The sequence below is a fragment of the Meleagris gallopavo genome, chromosome 1 (genome assembly GCF_905368555.1).
Source record: "Meleagris gallopavo chromosome 1, MGAL_WU_HG_1.1, whole genome shotgun sequence".
Taxonomy (NCBI): Eukaryota; Metazoa; Chordata; class Aves; order Galliformes; family Phasianidae; genus Meleagris; species Meleagris gallopavo.
In genome coordinates this window covers 41,191,693-41,212,888 of record NC_139404.1, presented here as the reverse complement: position 1 = coordinate 41,212,888, position 21,196 = coordinate 41,191,693, and the positions used below count along the sequence as shown (strand labels likewise).

General features: G+C 32.9%; 1 protein-coding gene across 11 annotated transcripts in view; it reads right to left on the bottom strand.

Annotated features, from left to right (window-relative positions):
• Positions 1–21,196, bottom strand: part of LRRIQ1 (leucine rich repeats and IQ motif containing 1) — a 104,362-nt gene that overhangs the window by 81,877 nt on the left and 1,289 nt on the right. For 10 of the 11 annotated variants that reach the window (XR_014882843.1, XM_085222174.1, XM_085222191.1 and 7 more), the window contains exons 3-13: positions 20,829–20,940; positions 19,806–19,900; positions 18,581–18,680; positions 17,605–17,834; positions 15,721–15,795; positions 14,321–15,523; positions 13,191–13,343; positions 11,041–11,191; positions 6,670–6,863; positions 5,729–5,856; positions 461–534 (exon numbers count right to left, since the gene is read on the bottom strand). Coding sequence is in view for 10 of the 11 variants with exons in the window: in XM_085222174.1 (XP_085078300.1) it covers positions 461–534; positions 5,729–5,856; positions 6,670–6,863; positions 11,041–11,191; positions 13,191–13,343; positions 14,321–15,523; positions 15,721–15,795; positions 17,605–17,834; positions 18,581–18,680; positions 19,806–19,900; positions 20,829–20,940 (2,515 nt within the window). In the remaining variant the exon portion in view is untranslated. Of the gene's footprint in view, positions 1–460; positions 535–5,728; positions 5,857–6,669; positions 6,864–11,040; positions 11,192–13,190; positions 13,344–14,320; positions 15,524–15,720; positions 15,796–17,604; positions 17,835–18,580; positions 18,681–19,805; positions 19,901–20,828; positions 20,941–21,196 lie in introns of those variants that run through there. The other variant, XM_085222214.1, reaches the window with a different exon arrangement.

Below are 21,196 nucleotides of genomic sequence, written 5' to 3'. Positions count from 1 at the left end.
AATAATGTTGGAGTAGGTCCAGAGGAGGGCTAAGAAGATGATCAGAGTGCTGGAATATCTCCCCTATGGGGACAGGCTGGGAGAATCGGAGCTTTTCAGCCTGGAGAAGAGAAGGCTTGGGGGGACTTCATAGCGGCCTTTTAGTACCTAAAGGTGAGCTACAAGACAACTGGGGAGGGACTTTTTATAAAGACAAGAGGATGAGGGGAAACGGCTTTAAAGTGGAAGACAGTACATTTAGACAAGATATTAGGAGGAAATTCTTTACTGTGAGACACTGGAACAGATTGCAAGAGAGACTGTGGATGCCCACTTCCCAGAGGCATTCAAGACCAGGCTGGATGGAGCACTGAGAAACCTGATCTAGATGGAAGTGTCTTTGTTTATAGCAGGGGGGCTAGAACTAGATGATCTCGAAGGTCCCTTCCAACCAAAGCATTCTATGATTCTACAAACTCACCTGATAAGCAGTTATTTTTGATATCCAGCTTTTCCAAAGATACAAATGAATTTAAAGGTACAAGCTCAGTTAAGCTAAGAACAAAAGAGAAGATTGTTTTTTTAATTAAAGAAAATAGCAGTTCATAAATACACAGGAGCCAGAATATTTTACATTTATTAAATCTAACTCACTAAGCTATCCAAGTGATAGAATTAATTACCAAAATTCCTCCTTTAACTTAAAAGCACTTCTTAGCCTTCACAGCTGCTCAAGTTTTACTATTTAAATGCTACTATTTTTTTTCATCCAGTAAATAATTCATTCCATTTTTTTTTTTTAACAGAATCTGAAGTCTTGTAAAATTTAAAAATTTCAATTGGCTTTTCTTTAAGCATGATAGCTAGAATAACACAGAAGACCTGCATGTGGGAGAGAAAATAAAATCTGCTTTTCCCTAGCCCATTTCATTCATTTATCATCAGCTTGCTCATCCTTTATACTCATTTGTTTCTTAGATCCTAAAACTGACGTAATTTTTTTCAAAGTTGTATTTCCTAAATAGTCAAGTTTACCCTTTCTTGTAGTACATTTTCAGTGCTCCCTCTCTTAGGGTACTTCTGTAAGACAGTGTCAATAAAGTGCCAGTTATACAGCTACGAAACAGTACTTCTTGCACTTGGAGCTTTTCTTGCACAACAATCAGCATCAAGACCATGACAAAATTCCTACTTGTATTGCTGAAGAATAAACACAAGGAAACTGAGCTGATGTTCATCTGTACAAAGGATCTTGGACTTAAAAAGTTACTTTTGATTTATGTTAAATACATATGGAGAAGGAAAAAAAAAAGAATCGGGATGTTAAAAATCTTCAATTAAAACTTGAATGTTTACGTATAAATGCATACAAAATCTATATTTTCTAAAAACATACTTTCAGGCAACTTATTCCATTCATGCAAAGACAACTTCTAAGCATAGTAGGAGAATGGTATTATAAGTGGCACTGGGTGTGGTCACTTTCTAACGGTTAATCTTCATGGGAAGCAGTATTTTTTTCATATAGCAGTATTATTTGTCTTTGTAAGCCCTAAATCACAACTCCTATGGTCACAAACACGACCATTCAAAATCTGTAACTTACTTACTATACAAATTTACAGTTGTTCAGAACCAAAAATGCTTGTTTGTTGCTGAAATGTGTGACTATATCTTGCTCTCCAGTACAGGCATTAGAACTGAAGTACAGTACTGGACTTAATTCTGGGTAAATTCTTGACAAAGCACTGGTTGCTGTTTCTTTATTCCCACTGATAATTGCCATATACGTAAACAAAGTAAAAAAAAACTTCCTCATTCAGTTGGCAAAAACATATTTATGTGTGACAATGTATTAATAGTAAATTCAGAGAAACAGAAATAAAACCAATTGAGTATGTATCATACTCAATTCTTTTCTCAAACCATATGTTAATGTTGGCCTGGTTCTAGTTCTGTTTATTTCTATCACCTCCCTACTGCTTTTCCACAGAATCAAATAAAATACGAAGAAGCATTAATTAAAGAATCATTGAGCCTAAAAGAAGTCTTGTACTCAGTACAGGAAATATCAGTATTTTAGGTTCTTATGACCAGTCAATTACACAATACATACACAGTATTAAATACTTGTACCAAATATAATTACAGTATGGTTGAAAGACTGAAAATCCATGACACAGATTATACTTGTAGATTCACATATTCAAGAATATCTAGGAAAATAAATGCCATACTTGATATGAGCAACTGAAACACTGCTTTTACAATACTCTTCTTTTTACAAATGATGCTTAAATATTTTATTTATGGTGAGTTGGGCTAGTGGATCTCTCTAAGTATATATGGTGAATGAGGAATTCTATTTGACTGCTAGACTATCCTTGCCTGTTGTTGGCATGTTGGCATTATGAGAGTTAAAACATTTTCCTGTCATTCTCTAGCTTTCCCTTTACTGACATTCTTTGTTAATTTTTTCCCCCTAAGAAAATTCAAACCAGAAAGACAAAGGACATTACCGAAAACTTAATACTACTTGACCTTGTCACATTAGCCCAGGGCATATGAGAGATATAAATTACAAAGAAGACACAAAAGTAAAATACATTTGAAAAAAAGCAAGCAATGGTTTCCTCTTTCTGCTCCCTTTTAGGGTTGTAGCAGGACAGAACATAGATAGTCACCAAAAAAAAAAAAAAAGTCAGAAAAAAAGATTTAAGAGATTAGAATAGTAGCAAGTATGCAACAGAAAATGAAAACTGCTTTCTTAACACAGATAGCAGTAACTCTAGGATGGTGCAAATCTTGCTGTCAATCAGCTTTTCCACAGGAAAAAAATATCACTGATGTTCACAGGAAGGGAAAGATAATAAAAAAAACCCTTACATTAATCCAGATAGTTATGTAATGTTTATTTTTTTCCATAGTTTAAGAGTAAGAACACTTTAATTAGCAATATTCATCATACTTTGAATTAATAATTAAATACAATGTCGGCAATGTAGCAGTTATTTACTTTTTTTCGTGAATAGCCTAGAAAAAGTACCTTTCATCAGTATTGTACATAGTGCTACACCCTTAAACATAGGATTAGCAAAAAATTACTGAAAATAAATAAATAAAAAAATCTCTAGATTAGGAAGAGAGTGGGGAAGTACAGGACTCAACACTATAAGTAAGTATAACTTTTTCAGGATTGACTGGATTCTATATCCCATGACACTTATACATATTATGCTGACTCTGGAAAATTTGTTAAATTCTTAAAACAGAATGCCTTACAATGAACTGAGAAAATAGGTGAAAAAAGACATACCATGTATATTTAAGATGGGAAAACAATATGCATGAAGAAAGAATTAATCTGATTTTTTTTTATTATTTCTATTAAAAAAAAAAATCTATTAAGTAGTATGTATTTAGTTCCAATAACACATGAACAACAAATTCAGAAAGAATTTTATCCTTGTCAAATCAGTTTCCCAGATGTCACAGTATTTTTGCAGCCGACTGCATTATTTCAATTTAATTCTTTTTATACCACACTTAAGTTATCACAATGAAGACATCAGAGAGCAAAAGGAATTTAGGCATATTAAAACAAAAATTAAGAGGGATGTTTGTCTATTGTGATATTGCACAAAAAAAATGTAAAGACTAACTGAAGGGCAGATTGATTCAGTGTCACTTTGTAGAACTTTTTTTAATGAAAAATCAACTAACCAGTAAGCTACAGAATTAAGTGACGCTACTTGTAAATAGAAATATCACATGAAATCTGACTCTGTATTAAATATGTAATTTTTTTCTCATGCATACTTGAATCTTTATCTACAGTATAAGAAAAAAGAAAATGTTCCATTTTAAAATGAACTGAATGTGCTTTCCAGTTGGTCTAAAAGAAAGTGCAGATTTTCATAGCCACAGTGCTGCATTAACTAATCCAAGTAGGTATTCACCACTGACTTCAGTCAACTGTGTATCAATCAAATACATGCTCCCTCTGCAAAAGCCACAGCAAAATACTCAATAAAAGCAGAGGTGGAAAAATTGTTGGCATTTTTATATTTGATGCACGTGTAGTTCATCACTACATGCTGTAATTCCTTGTTGCTACACTAGGGTTAAAAAAAAATACATATTTTTGGAGTTTTATCTGTAGCAATTTTTGGTTTACAATACATCTGAGAAATAAATAACAACAATAACAACAACAAAGACCTATTAATTAGTGTAAATTTTTTTCTTTCAGCAGTACTTCATTTTTTAAAAAATACAGATTTTCAGCATTACAACTATACAGGCTTCCTGCAACCAGTAAAAATAAAATGACACTCAATGCATTCTTAAAAAACAAAAAATAATAATTAAAAAAAAACCCACAAAACATTCTAGCTGCAGGATGAAAGTAAAGAAACAGCTTTTCTTTCAGCAGATTACTCCATTACATTCATTGTTGCTATGCAGAACATTGAGTTACTTATGCTATAGCACAGACACATGGAGCGGCTTATAGGCATACGTAAAGCGGGTGAAAAAGATCAGGCTACTGAAATGTCAGGAATCTTGAGGCCTTTAATGTGCATTTAAGGCTATCTTGTCTTGTTCGTCTCAAAGATTGGACATATAGTACAAATACTTATTAAGAAAATAAAGAATTGGGTTTTTTGTTTGTTTGTTTGTTTTGTTTTGCTAATTTGCAACTTGCTCGTCCATTTATATGTGCTTTCTCTCAGTTCAGAAGAAGAATTTTAGTAGACCAGACAGTGTGGCCACTGAACAAACAAAGTAGTGCAATGGAAAGTAAATAAGAAGTGTAAGATCTTGTGACATAAGGTAGATCTACATGGCCAGACCAACACAACCTGTTGTGTTGTTCTTAAGATTTTGTCTTCATTGTAGGCACTTCAGGTTTTCATGCAGTTTTAAAAATTTTTCATTACAGACATAGCCATAACTAAATGTCAAAAACAAAAGAAAACAACCTCCAAAAAACCCTATTAGTTCAGAGAACATATTGTTTATACTGTGTGTAACAGTATGTTCTACCTGTTTAGGTGAGACAAATCCTATTCAGGATAAACACATCATAATAAGAAAATACATTTTCTAAATTGTAATTATTGTAATTATTCATTTTTTTTCCCTTAAATGGAAAAGAAAGACAATTATGTAATACTTCAAGGCATCATCTAGTTTTATGATGCTTGTTTTGGTCCCTCCTTACTAATCTATGCCTTCAAACTGAACTGTTAAACTGAAGACTGAAAGAAGGTATGCAGTACTAAAACTTGGTTTTGTGAGCATTCATACATCATGTACATGAAACAAAAAAAAGCAGCCTAATGAACATTCCAACTTGGACATTTTAGCTCTAGTACTTATATTCAAAATAGCATTTAAAGTCTGTTTTGAATAAACTAGCTGAGAAATATGAAGTTTGACAGACATACTCTAGAAACAATTGCTAAATAAAGAAAAAAAAAGAAACGCTAAGGTTTTAATAAAGTTATAATGCTCAAAAATTATCATCTAATACAAAAAGAATACTTTTCATAGTTACTGCTATTTTGAATTTTCATAATTAAAGGTAGCCAGTGCCATTACTTCTCAACAACACACTTTCGAAGAATATCTGAAAAAGCTGGTGATATTTTAAGCATACTGAGAATTACACTTATTAGTTAAGTGTTATGTTAGTAAATTACTCTGTATCAACTGCATAAATGAAAGAATTGTTCTTTTTTACCTATTGTGAGACAGCAAAAGCATTTGCAACAGTGGCAACCAGTACGAAGAAAGCATTCTCACAGCAGAAATGCTATTGTCATCCAAGTATAATTCTCTTAGCAGAACGTGATTTTCCAGCCTTGGAAGCTAAGTAGAGAAGAGAATATTATTTAAAATTAGTGTAAGTTAGAGAAACAACAGCAGAGTTTTTAACAGATGCTTTTCATCAATCATTATTAAATACAAGCAAAAAACACATTTTGAATATATATATATATATATATATATATATATATATCAGTTTCTTATTATGTACTCACTAACTGTCCAACAACTGCTACAAATCAGGTGGTAAATATTTTTCAGTGTTCTCCACATAGTTTGAAGAGTCAAGAAAAATTTTCAAAAAAGGGAGTCAAGAGCCATACTCTTAATATTTTGTTTCTGCTGCTTATTGACAATAGTTTTCTGCTCCCAGATGTGTAAGAGAATCATTAGCAGTAAAGACAATTAATTGTCCACTTAGCAAACTACCTTTCTATTCAGCATGTCGTGCCAGTTTAGATTACTTTCAGGAATTGCTGAATAGAAATTCCTGAAACTAAACTGGCACGACATCTGGAATGACAATGGTATTTTGTGACATGTTAAGCAGTCATGATTGCACGATACAAACTGAAGACTAGATGTGATAAACCAAGGAAGGAGACAATTATTGAGGGATATAAAATATAATTATTGAGCATCCAATTTTCCAAGGACTTAGGAGCAAGAAAATACTTAGCTACCATTGATGAAAATTTTTCCCTTTGAAAAAATCTCTAAAAGGAGAACAAGAGCAACCAACAAACAACACGCATCCCAGGCAAGCAGTGCGCAGATGATCAACAGACTGAACCACATTACTGTGGTAAGAAAGATGTAGGCACAATAAACAACCACTTAATTCAAGGATTTTACCTCCTGGAGGTTATTGCCTTGTAACTTCAGAATTTGAAGCAGTCCACAACTCTCAATACCTTCAACTTGTGTCAGATGATTGAAAGAACAGTCTAGATGTATGAGAGTAGGTACATCACAAAGACCTTTTGTGCTAATTAACTGATTATGATCCACAGTTAATTGCTGAAGTTTTTTCAGTGATTCCAAACCACCTGAAAATTAAAAGGTATGACCTGAATTAAGCCATCCTAAAATAAAAAAAGCTAGTTTCTACTTACCAAGAAAAGAGGTCTCAATATACTTGTATTATATATAGTAACAATTAGCTTTAGTTATATATTTTAAAAAATTATCAAAAATACTATGTGTATAGTTCATAAATTTCTCATCCTATTAACTAAGTAATAGACCAGTTCAAAAACACTTTGGATCAGAACATTTTTTTTAACTGATAAACTGCACTTACTATGCTTGAGCAACTAATAACTGTAGTTTTAAGTACTTTTCTTTCAAGTAATCCTCACAGGTTTGACGTAATACTTCGTCTCATTTTTATGTTACCCAAAACTTCCATAAGCAAGCTGAGCAAGCTCTGCAGAAGTGAATAAACTTCTGGGAATAAACTAGATTACAAGACTAAAGACCATCTTTCACTATCAATTATTTAGAATATGGAAAGGAAAAAAATAAAGAAAAAAAAGAAATGAAAGATTAAATTCCAAGGCTAGCAGTGCAGTTAAAAACAACAAAAAATACAGGCCTTCAAATTACAGTAATTTTAAAAATGGGAAGCATTTAGTCAAAATAACACGATCACATAACACATTGGATATTAAAGAGACAACGTCCTGTATATGAAACAAATGTTATGTAGTATTTCTTAAAAACAGTTTAGGTATAAATATACAGATTTTTAATTATTCTAAAAGAAATTAAAGTATACCTATGACATACTATCCTGACTGCAAGATCCAGTTCTATATTTTCTTTTTTTCCATGCTCAGGTAAGAATAAAAAGGGAACTAGCACCATCTAGTGGCCTCAAAACAATTTCCTTTCAGAGAACATTAAAAATTAATGTCTTCCAAGACTTCCTCACAAGAGCAGTATTTAAATGTTCATAGTAGCAGTATTGATAAATTTAAAAGCACCAAATTAGCATAGAATGGAACAATGAGGATAGACTAGACATAGAGTAAAAAAAAGCAAGGGGTTAATACAAGGAGTTAACACAGAATCTACAAATTTCCTATTTGGTGTACTGCACAAATTTTGTGAGTTTTTTTTTGTTACATTTCATCCTCATCACCTGTCATAGAAAGAGTGAACATTACTCAAAACAGACACATCAACACTATAATACAAGTGGGACCACAGTCTATTCTGAACTATCAAATACAGTCCAATAAAAAAATACAAAAGAGAGAATAATATAATACAAATGTCTGGTATTTTAATATCTCTTCCATACACATGCAAAATCCAAAATAAGCAGGAAAATCTTGTGCACATTTCCAGAAGATATTGTCTGTTTTTCACATGATGCAATCAACAACAGGAATGGGAAAAGCCATTCTCTTAAAGAAAGCACATGGTTTCAGAAAAATTTGTAGAGAACTCTCACTTAAGTAACACGCCAGTTGGCTAAGTAGAGCTCCAATCTGTTAACTAGGGACTCTGTCTTAGCTATTAATGCAGTTCCGAAGTAACTTGTAAGCATGACAAAGATGAATGATGCAAGAGTACTAAAAGGTGACTATGAACATGAAGATGAAAAACATACACACAAACAAAAATAAATAAAATTGAAAGATGTTTGATAAAAATCCTTGGTGTGCTTTCTTAAAAACAATAGGTCCAAAGAAACATTTAAGAGTTGCTAGTTATGCACTTTTATTCTTAGCACTGTGGGGATTTTAGCCAACGTACTCAGACAATTTAGGCAAAGAAAGCACATTTTTGTGAATCAAGTCAAAATGTTACTTTTTCCTCTAACTTCTTGTGTAAATCATCTTTCAAATACATAAGCACTGAACTTCAATATACTACTGATTCAACGACTTTGTTTGTGAGCATACATCTTTAAGTGAAAAAACATAACAGATGTATTTCTCATATTTTTATTATTAAAGGGTTTTCAGTTAACTCCCATTTTTTTCCCTACTAAAGCTATATTTTAGCTAGAGGAAAGAAAAAGAGAAAAAATGTGTCAACAATTTTAATAACAATAAGTTATTAAAATGCAAGTATTACAAATATAAACAACAAAAACGAAAAGCAACACCATATGCCCTTTGTTAAAGATGAACAAAGCACACTGCATTGTATTGCAGCTGTGGAGGACTGATTCCAAACCAATTGTGAATGTGTACCCAGTCAAATTCATCAGAAACTTAGTAAATGTAACACCATATTGAATAAAACAGAAAGTACATCAGGATTTTAGTCTACATTTTCCGTACAAAGATACAGTTCCACACAGTTGCTCCAATCCTAAAGATCGTTCTTAAAGAAACCTTGCAGACATTTTTATCAAATAAAGTACACATGAAAGAATGATCACAAAGACAGACAAACATTTAATAATAACTTTTTTTAAAATCATTTTCCATTAGCATACTGATATGATTTTATAGCAAACGTTGGTACTCCAGTATCTTTATTTGTAGATAATATAAATTCTTCATAAATACGATTATTTTAATTTTGCATATACTAGGAAAAAAAAACAACAAAATATCAGTATGAATCCTAAATTTATAGACAGTATGTATCAACATTTTTTTCTTAGATTTCCTATTTTTATTTGCAATACACTTGCTACTACAGAATTTCACTATCCATCTTCACACTGCTGCAATTTTGTGTTTTATGGCTGTTTTTTCTACACAACAGAAACCATTTTTAATAACAATCTTTAATCAATTGTTTTATTCAGCAGCTTAAAATAGTTTTCCAGTTGTTTTCCAGCTGTACACCTAGTTCTCCACTACACATACTTTAAAAAGAATTAATAACATAAACCAGGGCAAATGAAATGAAAAAAAATCTCCTTAATTTTTTTTTACTCCTGTTCAGATGTCTTTCCAAATACAGCTTTCAAATTCAGTGTGGAACAAGAATATAGCTAGAAATTTGCCTTTTCAGTCCTCCCTCAAATATTTTGCAATTTAAAACAAAAGTTATTACTTGCCACATGGAATTTCTTCTTGATAATAAGAAAGTATTATTTTAACAGATAAATTTCTGAAGATTAATTTGTGTTAGTATTGTAACCCTCAAGTGATACAGTAATTTCTATTTTAATGGCCTTTACAAATACCACAGTGTATCATGTACCAAAACCCAAGCCACTAGCACCATAGGGAAGTTAAATCTAGGTCTGTTCAACCTGCTACAATACTTACCTGGGGAAAATTTGTTCCTTTCTTCCTGGAGACCTTCGTTTCATGTAACAATCTGGCAATTTTCTACTAGGTTTTCTCAACTGTTAATGCTGCTTTTGAGGGACCACTAATGGTCTTCCCTCTGTGTATGATTCTAAAACCAAAAAAAACTAGCTTCTCCACTAAGTACAGCAAGGATGACAGTGCTATTCTTTCCAATTTTTTGTCAGCTGCAAAAGCTCTGGATCCTGATTACTAACATTCTATACAAAATCTATACAACACAAGGCTCACAATACAATTTTTTATGGCTTGCCAGAAGCTGAGACACAATACTTGCCCCTTAGGCACTTCATAGTCAGACAAGCAGTGCAACAGGGAGAGAAGTAAGTCCTTGTTCACTACATGAAAAATTCCCGGCTGGCCAACAGGTACCTCTTGGTCCAAAATTTTTAAGTATTGATGCATCTGTTGTCTGTGGCTATGTGAATGCTGCTACCTGGTTGACTGCATGTTAAGTGGTCCACAATCTGCCAGACCTAACAACTACTATTTACAAATGCAATTTATTATAAGAGCTGTTAGCATACTAGATGTTCCTAAACGAGTTGCATAACTGCACGTTAAACTTATTTTTTTTTTCCAGCTTTGCGGCAATCAGCAGCAATGAAGAGCAAGAGAGAGAAGTAAGTATGGAAAAATAGTTTGGAACCAGAATGGGCAGCATGTTAGCAGAAAGAAAGGCTGTCGTCCACTGTTAGTATGGTTAGCACACTCAGATAATGACTTATACATAGAAATACTTGCTGTCGCTAAGCCATACTACGAATAAATTTGAAGTTGAGTACAGTTTAAAATACAAGTGTGTCCTAAATCCATTGCTTCAATCTCCTTGGGCTTAGCTGTTGGCTGGCTTTGAATCTAAGGGAAGTATAACCTTGCATATAAGCAGTACAGATATTCAGTTATTCAAACTGAAATAACTTTTCATTACTTTTCTTACCAATTCGAGTGATTCTGTTGTAGGAAAGTTCAAGATTCTGGAGATTTATGCAACCATTCAAGCCACAAACTGATGAAAGATGGTTCTTATTCAAAATCAGAATACAGAGATTTTCCAGATTTTCACAGTCAATTACCTGAATGTTGTTTTCCTGTAACAAAGGAAAACCAGAATATTAAATAGCATCTGCAGTGAATCAGCAGAATTAAATGTAAAAATAGAGAAGATTATCACCATCACTTATTTTTACCTTAAACTTCTAGCTAGGAGTAAGGGCATCTCTATTTTTTTCCATTAAGAAAATACGTTAATGAATCAGAACCTGCATTTTTGTGTTCAACTGGTATAGAACAAAGATGTAACTCACACTGCTTTCTGGCTCTGAAAACACCCAGAAGCTGAAACAAAAAATGTAAGGAGAATCTGAGGATACAGGGGTATTTTCCAAATACACTTTGCTAGCTTCTCAAAGCCTAGGAAACTGAACTGAAAAATCCATAGCAAAAACTATATTGTCTAGATATTAATGAGAACAGTGTTAACTTCAATGGAATTTTATGCACTAAAAATGAAAATTTGCATTTAGAGGTCTTTTGGTTACTAACATTAACAGTTCTTAGCTAATACTCTTTCTCCAAAAGTTCTTGCTCTTTTAACATCTCTTCCTCTGGCTGTTTTAATAATGCTTAGTCTGATTTTCATTTTGCTATTCGCTGCCCTTGATGTTCGTTTTTGCTCTTCCACCAGCAGATACCAAAGAAAAAAAAAAAAAAATTGCCTTTGCAACCAACAGATTAAACCAAAAAGACTAATTTCTATTGCCTCCAAGATTTAGGTGCTAGCTTCAGCTGCAGGCAAAGATGCACTAATGCCTCCTATGGAAGCCATAACACCAATTCCTCACAGAAGAGGCTGTTTCTGCATTCAGATTGCATGGAAGACAACAGTCTAATCAGCCTGTACAGTCAAAGTATTATTATTATCAGTGTGTATTATTAAGGTATGAGTAAAGCATAAATAGAAGTGAATCTTCTAAAAGTCCCCTCCTTCATCAAAGTATTCTGACGTATCCTAGTAAGACAATCCTGTATATTATTTAGGGTATAAAATTTCATAATAAAATAAAAATGAAACAAAACAAAATGCAACAAAAAAAAAACAAAACAGTTCCATACACGACATTATTTGATCTAGAATTTTTTGCATATAAATACCAGACTTAGAAAGACTGTCAGCTTAGATACGCATATTATGCTCTCATATTGTTATTGTGCTTTCATAGATCGATCATGTTAATGAATCACAGAAATTACATTCTGAATTGATGTCAAATGAGAAAAGTAAGGAAAAAAATATATTGGAAAGAACAGATGTTACTTACTCACAAGTCTACTATGAATAATGAGGGCACACTAACTTTCTTATGAGTGAGTGTTGTTAAACAACATAAAAAAACATTGAAGAGTTGTTTCATGTAAATTAAATTCCAGAAATAAGATATAGCATACAGAAATTTTTTTGTTAAAAGTTAAATTTAGAAGATCGTGTTGGATAATGTGCAGTAACAAGTATCCAGAGATCATGTCTCTAGTGTAACATGCCATATAATTCCTAGAGCATTTATGTGAGTATTTTTCACTAATATCCAGGGTTTGCATTTCAAAGGACCTACTCCTGCCTAAGCTGAACAACTGCTATGGTGAACAGTACCTACCTATCCATTCGTGATCTCAGATAGACTGAGGTCACTTACCCATCAAGTGATAGTAATACTAATTATTATATATACTAGTATATAATACTAGGCTGATACTATCACTTTTCTTAGCATAGTTTGATTCATTTGTGGGATGCTGTTTTAGTGCAACGCAAATTGCTATGTACAATGCAGATCTGCTTCTGTTAGTTTATTTTGGGGAGTACTTTACTGATACTCCTATGCTTTTTTCAAAGCACTAAAATCTACACGCTGTCCAGGGTGGCAGTAGGAGCAAACCACAAGCTCTGACCCTCTCAAAAATCTTTTCCAATCTAAATGGTACTATGTTTCTGTGACTCTAAATTCATTTGGATGCAACTGCACAACCACCTTAACAGCAACACTGACAGCTTTCACCCAGTTATGATAAAGAATCAAATATGCTTAGTACCTCCATGTTGATATACTTCAGGTCTTTGCAGCTACTTAGCCCTTCCAGTGCAACTAATCCACAGCGTCTCAGAGTCAAAACTTGTAGATTTGAACACTCTGACAGCGTCGAGAGGCTACAAGCTGGCAAATCTTCAAGTGTAAGTGTTGTGATCTACATGATAATTAACGTGATAAAGAAGATTAACTGTTACTATATTGAACATTTATTATAGAACGTCATATTCTGGTTATTTTCTCTAGATAGAGATAAAACTACATTTTATTGACACTTTAGAGAATGTAAATAACAAATATGTTAATCTTTTCACATTATATGTCTGATTTATTAAACGGGAAAAAATATAAAAAGACAGTTTGATTTCAACATTCACTTTAAAACAAATAAAACTGATGCTGTACTAATGATACTGAATTTGAATGGAAGAAAAAAAATTATATTAATAGCATCAATTATTTCCCATCATGCTATCATGAGTGCATGTGAACAGATGGAAACAGTTCATACTGAAGGATTTTGTAGTCCAGTATGTCACTTTAGAGTGGATATGAAGATGAGAGCATAGAGAAAAAAATACAGTGATACTCCTTAACTGCTGGGAACCAAGGTGTTCTTTATGGCAAAACAACACTTATAAGTTGACCATCAAGTATGTCTTGATTCAGGAAGAAACTAGTCTTTCTCAAAATTCTGAAGAAGACAGATGTGGAAGGAGCTTAAATGCAGAGCTATATACAAAAGGAAAGCTGAAAATAGAAGCTAAGACCTCCTACCTTCTATAATTTTAAGATACTATATCTGAAGATACATCACTCTGCTCCAAAATGATCAACAGGAATTCAAACATCATCCTCATTGGCCTTATTTACCATTTGTGCAGAGGAACAACTCCCACTGAAATCTATATCCTTCCCAATGATAATTTTCTCCCCCAAAATAGCACTTCTTTTCCAGAATAGCATTCTGCTTTAAAAAACAAAAAAACACAACTAACAAATTAAAAAAAAAAAAACAAAACAAAAAACCGAACCAGCTAACCAAAAAAAAAAAAAAAAAAAAAAAATCACCAGAAAACCCCCAAAAAATAGTGATGGTTCAGCTTCCAGTTTATTATAAATCTGCTGAGTTACCTGCTGCAGAGTACTCCAAGGACCACTATGAATTATCTTCTGTGTACTTAATGGAGGCATCTTGTTAACTGGAGTTTTCCTTAATCGTTTTTTAATATTTGGTATCTTTCTTTTGTTTTCTTCATATATTTTAGACCAAGATTTACATGTGCTCATCCAACTCGTTCTCTTTTTTTCAATATCATTTGGAAGAATTAATCTATTGGAATACTTAGATACTTCTTGAACTGTGTCCCAGTTCTTTATGACTTCCTCATTAGCATCCTCCATTAGAAATACAGTTTTCTTTATTGTTTCAGACAGAGAAAATTGATCTTGGTCATCTGTATTTGATTGGACATTTGACTGACTGCTGCATGTATCATTTGACTTATTTTCTACCATGCAATTTGCTCCAAAATCAACAGATTCATCCTTCAAAGTGTGGATACCTGAAGATTCTTTATTAAGTTCTTTTGTTTGTGAGTAATTTTCTTCTACATATGTTACCAAATTAATACCTATGTTTTCATTATTCACTCGACAAGAGTCCTCCTTCTCAGAGATTAGCACAGTCAGTGTTGGTGTCAATTTTCTTTCCGTTGAAATCATCCCACTGTTTGTCTCACCCATCATTTCAGTCTGCTCTTCCTTTTGTTCCTCTACTTGCTTATTTACTTCCTTTTTCTCATCTCTTAATACATCCACATTTTCTGACAATTTATCCTCTTTTATGTTTTCTTTATTATTTTCCCCATTTTCAGTTATCACAGCTTTAGCTATTTTTTCTCCTAATTTTCTCTGTTCTTCTCTTATTTGCAGTTGTTTTTCTCTTTCCAGCCTCAGACTTGCCTTCTTTTTCTCATATTCCTTACGTCTCCCTACCTGTTCCAAATGCTTCTGTCTTTCGAGCTCTTCTTGTCTCTTTTTCTCTTCTTTTTTACTTTGCATTCTTTCTTCCATTCGCCTCTTCATTTTTTCCTCTCTTACTTTCATTTCTCTCTCAATTTCTTCTTGTATTTTCTTTTTCTTTTTTATTTCATCTTTCCTCTGTTTTAAGATGGGAGCATACTCTTTATGGACTAAATAGGCTCTAAATCTAGCTTGGATTTTCACAGCTGCTGCATTCCGTTGTTCTCTCAGATGTTTATTTTCTTTTGCTTTCTGCTCTTCAAATGCCCTTTTCTCCTCTTCTATTTGCAGCTGTAGCTTCATGATTAATTCCTAGGCCAAAATAACAATCATGATAGACTTCAACAATTATGATAGACTACAGCCACTTTTAAAATAGGGCAGGTGTTGGCACAAGTTTACTATTAATAGACAGCAATTAGTGTATTAACTGTTATACAATAACATACATTCTCTAATATGACAGCGAACTCATAGTCTTTTGAGAAAAACTCATTGTACAACTTTACCTCGTGTTGCATCATTTTGTCTCTCCAAGCTTTCTTTTCCTTCTGTAACTCATCTTCCATCACAGTTTGTTGTTTCTGCACAATAAATCAACTTAAATGATTATTGTACAAAACATATTCTACAAAATGATCTCTCCTTCAACTCCTCCATCTTGACTTTGAAATTACCCACTTTGGTGAATGAATGCCTGCATTCAAATGAGAAACTCAGCTGTGTGAGTACCAAAATAAATAATTTGGCATTCAAATTGAAGCAGATTTGGTCAAGTACTGAAAGATGTGTACCTTCAGAGCGTTACCATCTCAGTATTTGGTCCAAACAACTGCCACTCTCCTCTGCACTACTGTACTACTTCAATTCTGTACTACTGAAAATGAAAGCTATGCATATGAAAACACTATTCAAAGAAGAGGTACATTATAGCAGCAACATATCATAAATGAAAATTCTGAAAGTAGCATAAACATCAACTTTGTGCTGGTATGTTTCTGATAATCCTTTCAAACAGGAATTTTTTTTCAGTGAAGCTGAAGGAAAGTTTTTAACTGAACTTGTTTGCCAGGGGAAGAAAAAAGGAAAGTCTGTGTCTAAAATTACATCTGATTGACAATTAACAGAGAATAACTATGTAAAAACCAGAGGCTGATCCAGAACCACCTGACTCCTGGTAAGCAAGATAAATCAGTATCAGCCAAATTAAATAGGCAGCAGTACATGAAGAAACCAGTAAAAACAAGCCAGCACTTCTTTCACCCTAGAGTCAGGTAGATAAACATTGCTTTTCATACATGTTTAGAAACACGGAAGTCTCAATTCTTCTCTAATACAGAGTGTTAGTCTACATCTTTCATCTCTGTAAAGTGAGTTCACCTCTGCTAGTCATAGAGTTAACAAATTATCACCAAGAGGAACATGACACAATTCATTTTGTCTAGAGAAAGAAAGCCATTCTCCATCCAAAAATGATTCAGGAAATCAGAGAAGAGAAAAACAAATTCAGTGGCCTGCTGAAAACAGAGCTATCTCAGATACTTCATGGGGTTTCAGAGATGAATAGTCTTTTCACTTACTAAGTCCTTAAATTTGGTGACTTGAATTACCTTGCTGCAACCAAGATGCTCAGCTATTAACAAATCAGTTATCTGAATATGAAGTATTAACATGTCTCCTACTACAGAAATATTTAGGCTAAATAAGAAAATATCTTGGCCTCACAAATACTATGATCTGAAGATTAAATTATTTAATTTTCTCATTCTCTTTTGCAGAAAATTACCAAATGTTATCCTTTGGTACAGACTCTACACAATGGTAACACACGACTAGATTCTCTAATAATGCAACCAAAGTGTGAAGCCATATTCCATCATGATGGAACTCAGTACGTGAATCCTGACTCAGTCTCTCAGACACAGACAAGAAAAGGGAGTATTTTAACTTCCACCTAGATGAAGCCCAACATGAGCATTTATGAACAGAAAGATTTTGGTTCAGATTACTTTAACTATGATTTTTCATCTAAATGTATATTTGGAGTGGGTGATCCAGAGTACATTCCATTAACACACAGTGGCCACTTCTTGTTTGAGAGTAATTTAGTACAACTCTGATTTCCAGTACTGGTGTAGTATTGTAAAAATTCTGTACAGGCAAAGTCAAAAGAATAACTTATCATTCAACATAGATTCACTGTCAATCAACGCAATAAAAAAGATATCTCAATAGATAGTTCTTAAATATGTCTTATGTGTCCATTTAGTATCAAAAAGGTAGGTAGAGTGCAGGATGATCATAAAATCTGGGACAGCACTCTCTTTTTCACATTTGGTCTTGAATTCAATTAATCTAGGTGGCAAAACCATTATCTAAGTATCATTAATCACCTTGTGCACAAGCTCTAACTCCATTCTTTCAGCCTCAAATTTCTCCATATGCTGCACCCTTCTGGCATGGTCTTCTTCATTCTGTTTTTCCTGTGCTTCTCTCTCAGCTTTCCACTTTTTCCTCTTGTCATCTTCAATCTCACTTTGTCTTTTTTCCCACTGCTCAAATTCTTGTCTACATTTTTCTTCTACTTCATGGTAAGTAAGGCTTATGTTCATTTCAACATCAGCTATAAATTTGTAATCAAGCAAACAAACCTTTTATTTGATTTAATAATAAGCTTTGGAGGACATGGTCTTAATGCATTGACAAACAAATACAACCTGGAGGATTCTGTGCTGATATAGCCAGCAATATATAACCCCAACGAAATCAGAGCACCTTCTTTCAATGATTTATACTGTACCATATGAATTATTATGAACACTTATTATTGCAACCTCTGGTACTGCCACAGCAATATCTATTCTACCAGTGAGTGTGCCAGGATTACACTCTGTGTTCAAGATAAATGCCTTCTCTGGCTATTAGCAGGGTTTTTTTTTATATCTGATGTATTCCACTCAAAAACATGCAAAGGCTGGGGCAAATGCACACAATCCAAACCAATGTGAGTATAAAAAAATAAAACAAGTTGTGGCTAAAGAATAAGCATAATTTTACTGACACCAGTCTGGCTTCCACTTGTGGGCTGTTTTTTTGTTGGTTTTTCTTTTTTTTTCTTTTTTTTTTTTTTTTTTTAAGTTACTTAAGTATTTCTAGGGTAATATTTTCCGAAATAAATTTCTATCGAGTCACTGAAGACAATTATAATTCTGTGATTCCAAAATTAGATAAACCAAGCAGTTCATGAAGGCTACTGCAGGTTGTTAATGTGTATTTTTTTTTTTTTACACAGAGTATTATGCTTCTTATGAAAACAGAAAAGTAGGAAGTAGTAACCAACACAAGCAAATGAATAATGCATTTGCTTACCTGTAAGAAAGAGGTTATCAGTGACTACTTCACTGATGGACTCATTATAACTAGGAGTTGTAGGAACTTTCAAGTCTTCGTTTTCAATTTCAAATAGTACCTAACATAGTTTAGATCGACATCAAGAAACAAGAAACAAAAATTAAAAGCAAACATTATACAAATCTCCTAGAACAAGCATAATGTTTTTCATCTTACAATGAAACTCACTGCTGACTGCTATCCTTAGAACATGAATAATGCAAATGGATCAGTCAAAAGATATTTTCTAGAGCAAGAAATATTACCATAATTCTCCTTAAAAAAACAGTACTTCTGTGTTATTTATTTACTTCAGTGTATACTGCATTTTTAACATGGAAAAATAAACTTTTTATTGGGGGTTGTTTTTGTCCTACTTTCTATGGGAGCACTATAATTATGCATCCAAACTGTTACGGAGATAGTCAAAGAATGAGTCGCTTGTACATTTTTAAAAAGTCTATTTGAAAACAGTGCTATGGACACAAAGATTTGCTGTATTTCATTCATTTTTTCAGTGTCAAGAATTAATCTATTCCTGCTTATTTACTACATGTTCCTCACATGCTTTGGATACAGATTAAGTTCTAAATTCACACAGAAAGTAATTTTGCTATTTTAAACAATGGCCTTCAGAGAATAAAAATTCATGTTTGCAAAAGTGCTCACTAATAAAAAACAGATGACAAAAAGTGATTAAATTCAATACAGGTTTGTGTTTTTATAAAATTTTCAGCGAAGTATTCTCTCAAATCTCATTAAAATATAAAAGAACCGAGGTTCATAACTCTTGATTTGTCCTTGAGGCATTAACATCCTTCTAATCATCACAAAAAGAGTAAGACTGAAGTGTCAGAAGTGTTAAAATACTATTGAGATATTATTCTTGGAATAAAGAAGAAATGATTATTCAGTTTTGTTTTTGTTAATTGCTGTGCTAAACATCTCAAGGACTGATAAAGAGAACTGAATCCAAATTTTAACTTATAAATGTGGTGCACTGCAGTTGAGTCCCATTTCCAAAGAACAGCATCAACAAAAGCAACTTATGGATCCATATGGATAACCATATGGATAGACTAACACAAATAAAACTGAATATATCTATATGTCTCATTAGGAAGCTATCTAAACAAGTGTAAATTATTTACTATACTGAATAGAATTTTGTTCACTATATACACATCATTTAAATAGTAAATACCCTTTTTTTAAATTGTTCTGGATCTTCATTATACTCAGAAGCCAATTCTGCCAAGTTTTCTGACGCATAGCAAGGAATTACTTCATGAATATTACCTGAAGAAGAAAAAATATATAATTTAGTACACAGAAAGAAAATCCACTAGCAGTACCCAGTTCTGCTCTATACTACCTAACTACTATACTTCTTTATATTTCAAAAAGCATTTTTTCCTTTTAATTCTTTTCTTCAAAAATTAAAAAAAAAAAACAACAAAAAAACAACCGAAACAAACACACACAATGATGCTATAAGAGCCCAGTGAGAGCAAACTGCATTTGTGAAAGAAACAGTATAAAATAATCAAATGCGTGGCATAGAAACACTTAGTAGAACTTGTGACAAACAGGTCAAAAACTGACATAGAACTACAGAAATAACAACAACAACAAAAGACTGCTTATTATAAATAGGAAGATGTAAAGTAACCTCCCCCATATATCAAAATGTAAAGACAATATTGAACTTTTTGTTCCCAAACAACTACATCAAATGTATGTGAAGACCACAGTTCCGTGAACAACTGAAATGGAACAGAGAATTCCAGAACTGAGCCTGGCTTCAGACACACATCTGGCACAGAAAGGCTGCTCCCAATTTAATGCTGGTTTGATAATTCTGCAGACTTTAAACATCCTATGGGTATCAATTGTATCTGCACTCTTAGCTGGTAGTGACCTCATCTCATATCATATTCTCATGAAGAATCTGTCCTAGGTTCTGTTTCAGAAAATGATTCAGTAACTTGTGTTGTTCTGTAGTCTAGCATGAGATGAACTTTTAGGGAAAAAAAAAAATCAATTCAAACACAAAACTTAATCTGAGAATACAGCATTACATAATTTTATTCTTAGAGACTCAGTTTGCTTTCAGAAGCTGATACAATAGGTTTTACAGCTTGCTGTACTTAAAAGTTTTCATTGTTTTATTGATGATTGTTAGTGACAATATGAGTTGCATAAATATGCTGTGATCCCTGCTTACTTGTAGTTTCTTCATCTTCCAAGTCTTGCAGTATAACCTTCTCAGCATCTTGATTTCTGCTCTTTATGAAATTTAAATAGGAGAGAACTGAATCTGGGAGATCATCTGAAATCTAGAAAAATAAGACAGTTCATGTAAATTCTTCATTTTCATCTCACTGTTACAGCAAAAGGTAAATACTTAATATGCAAGAATACTGATTCAATTAGGATTAATCTACAAAACTTCAATGAAAACTTAGCAGCACTTTCTACCAAAATTATTCACAGTTTTAGTGCTGGGAATTCTCAAGGTTCCCATTGTCTTATCATCCACTGAACAATTAATTATTACCATTCTTACACTTTAATTAAATTCTAATTAGAACA